This window comes from Antrostomus carolinensis, unplaced genomic scaffold (genome assembly GCF_000700745.2).
Source record: "Antrostomus carolinensis isolate BGI_N321 unplaced genomic scaffold, ASM70074v2 scaffold21750, whole genome shotgun sequence".
NCBI classification, from domain to species: domain Eukaryota; kingdom Metazoa; phylum Chordata; class Aves; order Caprimulgiformes; family Caprimulgidae; genus Antrostomus; species Antrostomus carolinensis.
The window spans coordinates 3386-12370 of record NW_010289367.1 but is presented as its reverse complement, the minus strand read 5'-3'; the positions used below and the strand labels follow the sequence as shown (position 1 = coordinate 12370).

Below are 8985 nucleotides of genomic sequence, written 5' to 3'. Positions count from 1 at the left end.
TGGCCCCACTGTGGGTCAAACCCCCACAACAAGCTCTGCTGGCATTAGCCCAAGAAGAACGCTATGCTAATGTGACTATCCTGCTTCTAATAGAACCTGAATCTCTGCAGGTGATTCCAGTGCAGCTTGCTTCCTGTAGCTAACACAGCCCATTCAGAGGATACTTTTTAGGATCTCCAGAAGCCATGGCTCCATTTAAAAAAAAAAAAAAAAAAGAAAAAAAATCCATTTAAAGTTCTATTGCACTTTATACACTTTATGAAAAAGTAATGCTTGTTTCCATCAAATAAGGCCGGCTATTTTCATTAATACTAAAAATATTAACATAACGACACCTCTTCAAGCTCTGTTCAGTTTCGCAAAAAGATCTAGAAAATTAAATAAAAAGACCAGAAGCTCAGTCTTTGGAGATACTTTTAAGGATTATGTTTTTCCTGTAAAGTCACATATTCTATATCTTCCAACTGAAACTGGGAAAAAAATTCCAAACCTATTTTAGGGTTCCTAGCAGAAGACACTGTTCCTTTATTCTTAATGTAAAATATAAACAGAAAAACTTAAACATAACAGGCTATGAAAAATGTATTTCAGATACCATAAAAGCACTTACTTTAGCAGCTAATGAATTAACTTCTCGTTCAGATTTATGAAGTTTACCAGTTAAGAGAATGTTCTGCTCATGACTCATCTGCAGTTCTTTCTCAAGTCGATCAATCTGTAGTTCAGCAGACTTCTTTTCTGCCTTGAAGAAAAGAGATATTTGTAAGATTTCTGGAGCAGGTCTGTCTCTTGCTATTTACTTCAAAGGTTCAACTGATCTATGCTTTCAGATATTACTGACCTTTTGTATTATATAATAATATAATATAAAAATATTTATCTTTGCTCAACAACATGTTCCAAAACAACAACAGTCTTGAATTTTATTGAAAAATCACAACTGTTTTTGCTAGCACTGCCTGCACAGAATCACACACATTTTCAATCCTTCACAAGAGGCAGAGGTATTCTGACTTGGTTAGGAGGCAGTAAGTATTCCTACCAGTAAATCACTGGGCTGTAAACACCAGGATGACTACAAGTGGTGCTCAAAAAGATGTCATATATTGGCCTATGCAGTTATACTAGCTGAAGAACTAACATCACGGAGAGGAAATAAAACGCAATCACAGTATTATAGACTCGAGACCCTGAGCTTTACTAAGTATATCAAACAGGTGATCTAACCTATTATTTCATCTTCCTTTTTCTGAACTGACATATTTCTAGCAGGAGTTTTTCTTAAGTTCTCTAAAGAGTATTACAGCACTTTTCTTTTTAAGTTGTGATTAAAGCATTTTGTAACAAAGGTCTACAGCACTGATAACAGTAAAACAGAAAGTGAAGCATCTACCTGTGTGCTGCAACTGTGCAAGAAATCTACATGGAAAGACTCGCTACCTAGAGATAGCAAGAACTGACAGGAGGACTGAAGACCACAGATGAGGAATACAGTGAAACCCTGGGAAACATACAACATGCCAGAAATAGCAAAGGTTCTTTAAGGGAGAGCAACACCCAAGAACTAAACAATCGCAGCAATGTGTTGGAGAAAGGAGAGACAAAGGGAGGCAAGAGAGAAGACAACATATAAGTAAAGGATTAAAGAAACTGGGGAGCATCATATGACATTTTTGAAAAGAATAGAAAATTTACTGTAGCAGATTATTAACATGTTGTCATCACTTTCTAACACCAGCCAACTGACAAGTGCTGACATGAGCATCTTACTGACTGCAAACATGGATATCACTCACATGTTTAGAAAGATCATTCAACAGAATCTCCATGGAGCTCTCCACCTCTCTGAAGCTGAATTAGCAGTACATGACTCCCACCATACTTGCAATTTTTTTTTAAATTTGAAATGTAAAAATTCAAATTGTGGCATCAACAGCAAAATTAACAGTGACTTCAGTGGCAGTCCTATCAGGCCAAGCGTTATTCTCACTATACTCTCCTCTAGAAGGAGGCAAAATAAAAATAAATAAAGAGACTCTTACCTCTAGAGACCTTGTCATAGCCTGCATCTCGGCTAACTGTCGTACTTGTACTCTTTGAACACTTTCTGCTTGCACACCACAATTGTCTCTTTCTGCTCGTAGTTCTGCTACTTCTGCTTCTAAGCCTTTCAATTTCTGATACAGTTGTGCCTTTTCTCTAGAGAGTGCCTCCACACGTTTACTGTCCCTTGTGGGATCAACACTGAACAGCTGATTACGGAGTTCTTCTTTATCTTTATCCAGTCTTGCAATCTGATAGTTGTCAATCAGAAAAATAAAGAGGTTTTGCAATGGTTAGATGTCAGGCAGCAATAAATACAGCAGCTGACATTTCAGGAAAGAGCAGCAGTGTGCATTTAAAATATTAAGAAATTACATTCACATTTATTTTCTTTCTTAAGAGTAGGAAAATCAACAGACCCATTGCTCAATGCCTTTTTTGCTTCACTTTTCACTGATAAGGCTTGTCCTCAGGCCTCAGATATCTCTGAGTCTCCTAGCAGTCTGTGGGAGTAAAGCAGTACCCACAGCAGAGGAGGAAAATGTTAGGAATCATTTAATCCACTGGACACACAAAAATCCTTGGAATGGATCCAAGCATTTTGAAGGAGCTCACTAGCATCATTGCAAGGCTATGCTCTATCGTCTTCAAAAAGTCACTGCAACCAGAGAAGGTCCCTGATGACCAGAAAGAGGCAGACAGCACACCCAGAGCAAAAAGGTCAAGAAGAAGGATCCAGATAACTACAAGACAGTCAGCTTCACATTAGTCTCTGTGAAGATTATGAAGCAAATCCACAATAGAGTAGAAGGCAAAGGAGCAGTATATCCACAATAGAACTCAAATCTGCTAGTAGCTCAAGACAGCCAACATGATTTGGCCCTGTCAGGTAGAAAATAAATAAATAAAACTATGTTACAAGGTAGCACAATAGGTACAAACTAGTCTTGAGACTGTAACTAACAAATGTATTACAAATATATAGATTCTAGTGTTTCAAAATTCAGTTACATGGACTGAACGTAATACTGGGGGCAAAAGAAGGTAAGATATGTAAGAGTTCTCTTGACATTTAGAGATTAATCCAAACTCTGATCTGCAGAAGTGCTTTTAGGAGTTGCATCAGTGATCTCTATGGAGCAAAGCCAATTTCTGCAGCAAAAGCCCTCCAAATCAATGAGATTCGAACACTCATTGCATGACATGCCCAAGCCATCATTGAAGAATTAGGAAATTTTTGTAGCCACCTTGTGCTAAATGGCATGGAAGGTTAAAAAGGCTCTAACAGAGAAAAACTAGATCACATTCTGCCCTGGGCTCAAGGTATTTAATTCTGTGTAAGTGTGCTAATTAGCTGCAGGACTAGCACAAACTCAACAAGCCCACAAGAGACAGCCGCTGTAAAGCAGCATGTGGGTTTAGCTCCAGGAAGGACAACTGTTCTGGTTTTAATGCATTGCATTTGCAAATTTGGATTAATTTTGAAAGTGATGATTGCTTTGATTTGTTTCTCATGTTTGGACTAATAAATTCAAATCTGGCATCTTAGGATATATGCTCCCAGACAAATACTTAAATCAATATGCAAATGACATGCAACACTCTTTTACACTGCTGTATATATTTAAAACATAAATAAGCTGGTAATTTATTTAGCTACACTTTCGAAAGTCCAATTCTGAAACAGAAAAACTATGAATTATTGATTCAAGAGTTAATACAACTGAAATAAAGTTATCAAAGTTTTCAGTATCCTTTTGACCACCACTGTCATGATCCAACTTAGCTGCACAATGTACCCTTGTCTGGTATTAACAATATCTTCTGCTGCTGCCTTCTTGGATTTGTTGCTACAGAAATAATTTAAAATCTAAATTTACATTGGTTGCTCAGATAAGTTATTAATTTCAGATAAGCATAATGTCTCAAATTTAATCACAAATGTGATTAAAAAAAAAGTATTAAGCAAAGCTACTGGCTGTCATTTATCAGAAGCCAAGTCTATTCTTATAAATAGCACAAATAATATTGTGACACAACACTGAACAAACCTACAGAGACAGCTTTAGGCTAAGTCATAAAAGTGTTTTGAGTATTACCAGAATGGAAACAAACACTAATTTATGAAATGGTGTGAAACTGACAACTCATCAAGTACCAACATTTTCACCATGTTCAAGCAGCTTTGTCATCAGATTAATTTTAAGCTACTGTAACATTCGGTGTACCTCAGCCTCATATTTTATCTTCTTCTCTTCTAAAACACGTGCGTGTTCTTCCTTTTGATGTTCAAATTCTGATTTCAGAAAAGCATGTTCATAACGAAGTTTGTTATATTCTGTTCTGTATTTTTCCACTTCCTAAATTAGATAAAAAAACACAGAAACATAAATCAGAGAAGTTTTCAGATTTATTTCCTTCAAATATCCATGCAATTTGCCTATCATTTCACAAGTTATATCCCTCCTCCCTCTTCTAAGGTTCCAACCTTCACTGCCTGGGGCAACAGTACCAGGCAAAGAATGTCATATTTTGCTCCCCTTTCAGTTTTAATTTCCTAAGGTTTTAGCAACAACTATAAACTGGTGCCCACTACTCTAAATGCAACAGAATTTCAATACTTACTACTTACATTTTCTAGCTTCCGGTAACGTTCTGTCATAGGAGATTCCAATTCCTGTTTTTTTGCTGTATTTGTGCTTTTAACAGTTCTAATTTTTGAGGAGTTAGCACCTTAAGACAGAAAGGTATCATAAACAACTGGTCATGTTCATTTATTGACACTGTTACAGGACAAATAGCCAGGAATAAAGTATTTCAAATATGATTTTTAGGAATCTTGCTTCATTTTCTATGTTTTTCTATAGATTTTTCAATAGTAGTTGCAGAAGCAAAAAAACATTATATTAGTGAACTAAAAAATATTCTGGGAAGATAACAGAAGCATTTAAAATGTCAGTATTTACTGGTAAAAGCAATACAAATGTCAAGCTGAATTGCCAAGAAATTTACCTCCTTGGGCATGCTGGGGAGGGGGGATGCAGGGGGAAGGAAATGTGACCTCACATAAAAAATAAAGAATTACCATCTGGAAAAACTTAAAACAGTAAGTGAACCAAACCCAAAGAATCAAAATAAGGAATACCAAACCAATTATTTGTAAAACACATTAGATACATGTTCTCCAACAGATACACAGGTACTGGTTTGAAATGAAACTAAGATCAGCAAAGATTCCCTGCCTCAAGCTCTGTTCTGCGTAGTATTTTGTTAAGTTTTCTTGGATATAGTTAATACAGCAAACTATGTACCAAGAAAAAGAGTTTAAAAAAATTTCATCCACAACCTGTGACATTCTAATTTATCCTACTTTTCTTCCACTTATCTGTACCCTGAAGTCCCTGAGAACTAATTCTAGTTATGGTAGCAAGGCACATCTCCTCCATTCAGAGTCTAGGATCCTTTGTCAGATGCTGTATTTGTTTCCTAAGAACATGTCCTGCATTAGTTTAAGGAAACAAGCAGTTATAGAAAATGTCATCCAGGTTTAAGGAAACAAGTGGTCATAGAAAATGTCATCCAGGTTATCTTAAATGCTAGGTTGTTTGGTTTTTTGGTGGCGGGGGCTTTTGGGAGGGGTGTTGTTTGTTTTGTTTTTTTTAAGATTAAGAAAACTGTCATCACAAAGAGAAACAAATATCTATTTTTCAGTCACTTATCCTAACAGTGTTAAGCATCCAAGTTATCCTCCAGGGCAGATGATTCTCCCCATAACAGGAGAGCATGTAGAGATAGAGACTGAGGGTCTTGCTATTAATATCACACATAACAACAGGACTTGGAAGATTTCGTTAAACGAGAAAACAGCAATTTAAACCCATAGTCACTCTGGAGAAGAAACATTACTTAGGCTGGCTGAATTTCAAGATATCTGAAATATATTCAAACTAAGTATATACATGTTACATAAACAGAAATATATGCATGGCCCTATTACAGGATTAAAATTCATATTAAGTGCTGCCAGTAAATTCTCTCACCTGCATCTTCAGTTTTTCCAGCTCTTGTGTTTTAGCCAGCAAATCCTCTTGATATTGAGCAAGAAGAAACTGAAAGTTATCATGTACAGTCTGCTTTTCAACTAACAACTGCTTCAGTTCATCTTGTGATTTTGTATATTCCTCCTGTAATCTGCAAGAAAAAATACATATTTATTTTATATTTACCCTGTAAAATTAGTTCTTAAAGCTCAAAAAACTCATGTGTAGAAGCAAACATAAAAATCCCAAGTTAGAACTAAGCTGTTAATATGCTCTTCCTACAATATACTGAAAAGTTATCCCATATTTACAAGCACAAAAAGTATTGCAGAAACATAATCTGCAATGTTGCAAGGTATTTTGAACTGTTCATTTTCTAATAGGAGCAACGCTCAGATGTGTCCTTAATATAGAGAAATAGCTAACACACACAAATCCCTTCCACCTAGCATTTAGCTTCACCTTTTAACAGCTCAAATGAAGAAACCTGTTTAAATTAGTGTACCTTAGAAGTTCTGCCTTCATAGATTGATAATGTGCTTTATGGTATTCACTTCGCATATTTTCATCGATCAGAAGTTTTTGTACATCTTTTGAATTAGCCACATCACGACTTCCAACCACAGGAGGAAGGAAATTGCCCAAAGTATCCATTTTATGGTGACTGTTCACGATGAGTATGGAGAGGACAAAATAAAAATTAACTTCTAATTAATGTACAACACCATCCACTTCTTCTGCTGACATTCCAGAAGATCAAGCCACCTGAACAAATACAAGGACATGCAATTAGCAATCAAGTACATTCACAGTTCAAAGATTTCCCATACTGCTTCTGCTTTCAGAAGAATCCTGGCTCTGCTGTAACTCAAGTTAGAAGCCTCTACTGAAAGGGCAACTCTCCTCTGCTCATTCTGCCTGCCCTCAAAAGTAATAGGCCTTCCAGGAGCACAGAATAAACTTAAACATGGAGATTATTTGAGTCAATACAAAATAAGGATAAGCACTTCTATCTGACAGATTACATTAAATGTTATTTTTACTTATGCTATACACTGAGAGTCAAACTATTATGCTAGCAATGCCCTAGTTATGCCTTGTTAACAAGGCAGAGTTCAAGCAGAGGCCACAGACATCAGACACACAAGCTTTTACTACTACTTATCACAGTCTGCCACACTACCCGAACAAGGCTCAAGGTGTACTACTCCATACACGAAGAAGAGCAGATATGTTTAATTCCTCTCAAGCCCTCTCTGGGGAAGAATTAAGGTTTCATGGACAGTCTGGAAGATAGCTGCCCAAAGTTTAGCCCTGAAATATATCACTGATACATGTCACTTCCTCGTTTTCAAAGTTTATTTCACAGTTTCTTGTGACCTTTCCAGAAAGAGTTTTGCTAAGTGTGACAATATCAGATTGGTGTGAGAAAGCTGCAAATCGACAGATGCTGAGAAAGGAGGAAGTACTCTAATATGCCTCATTAGTTCTTCTCAATATTAGAAGCAAGAGTATTAATCTGGTCATTACTGATACTTCTAAAGGACCTAGGGGAGAGAGGACTGTAACTGAATTTTAGGGAAGTTACAAAGCTTTGAAACCAACTACTCTGCCATTTTAGCTCTTGGTATATAACTAGACTGACGCCCAAGAACCCCATGGTTGCAGTGTACACCGTGTAATTCATAGTTACAAAGCGTAACTTTCTACAAAGTAAAACTCAAACAGGAAAAATGTTACACCTCCACCATCACCACAAATATTTCACTTTCTCTATACATACAGTTGAATATATAATGTTTTCTAGCATTCCACTCTTTCATGGATCTATCTTAAACACCTACCATTTGATTTTATAAACCTCTGAACTATAAGCAAGATTAAAATCTATCTTCTATATAGGAAAATAAAGGTTGCATGTCAGTGCCTATTCCACAAAAAGACATAATAATGTCAAGAAAGTCTTACATTTCAGCTTTCTTTCCCATTTTTCCTTCCTCCATCACTAAGATGGGAAAAGGTCGGGGGAAAATCTACCAGAGTTACAATACTAGTAAAGGCAAAGCAACAACAGCAACCTTGTATTCTGTTTGACCTGAATTTGCTGAGAGGCTAAGGGGGAAGGAATCATAATAAAGAACATTCTCCTCAGTGCCTGTCCTACATGCACAACCAATTTCAAACATTAATAGCACAAGTTCTGAAGAACCTTCTAATCAATACAGTGTCTGTTTTTCATTCCTGAATTGTGTTGGTTGTTGAGGAAAAAAAGGACAACAGCAATTTCCAAACTCAATATAAATACATTTTCAATTGTTAAACCAACAGCTGTATGAGGAGAACTGGTCAGTGATCCTAAGGACAATAAACCATGTGAGAGGACAGAAAGTTCTGGACCACAGATAAAACCTAAGGCAGCATATCCCTAAGAATTTCTAAGCCTGCCAACAGGGTTATCATGATCGCTGTTTAAAAAAAAAAAAAAAAAAAAAATCAAACTGTAAGCCAAAGCTCAGAATTAGGAACACAATATTTAAAGGTCTGAATCCTGCAGCTTACTTGAGTAAGAAGTACTTCTGAAGTGGCACAACAGATACAAAGTCAAAGGCAACTAAAACCCACAGCATTTTCTGAGAGCAGATCAACCCAAATAAAAAAATACATGCAATTGCAACCTTTTGTACTCCCAGCTCCAAGCTACTGCAGGTGGGAAATATATTCTCCCCTCACAGCTTTTGCTACTATCAAAAAGTGCACAGATTGTAAAGAAAGACACACACCTGGTCATGTAGTCACCTGCACAAAGGTTTCATGAAAAAGAAAAAAGGAAAGAACAGAGGGAAAAATTGTAGCTTACAAAACAATGGTTTCAGACTGCAAAAACCTAAGCAGCAGGTATTGA

At 36.5% G+C, this 8985-nt stretch overlaps 1 protein-coding gene across 1 annotated transcript; it reads right to left on the bottom strand.

Moving 5' to 3' along the window:
* Positions 1-610: 610 nt before the first annotated feature.
* LOC104526690 (centrosomal protein of 83 kDa-like) lies at positions 611-6749 on the bottom strand (the record flags this gene model as incomplete). The annotated part of the gene is given in 7 exon segments (XM_010170228.2): positions 611-742; positions 2043-2294; positions 4272-4403; positions 4676-4729; positions 4732-4776; positions 6084-6234; positions 6589-6749. Coding segments are annotated over 7 exon segments (915 nt in total), but the record flags the coding sequence as incomplete, so codon positions are not given.
* Between the last annotated feature and the right edge of the window lie 2236 nt (positions 6750-8985).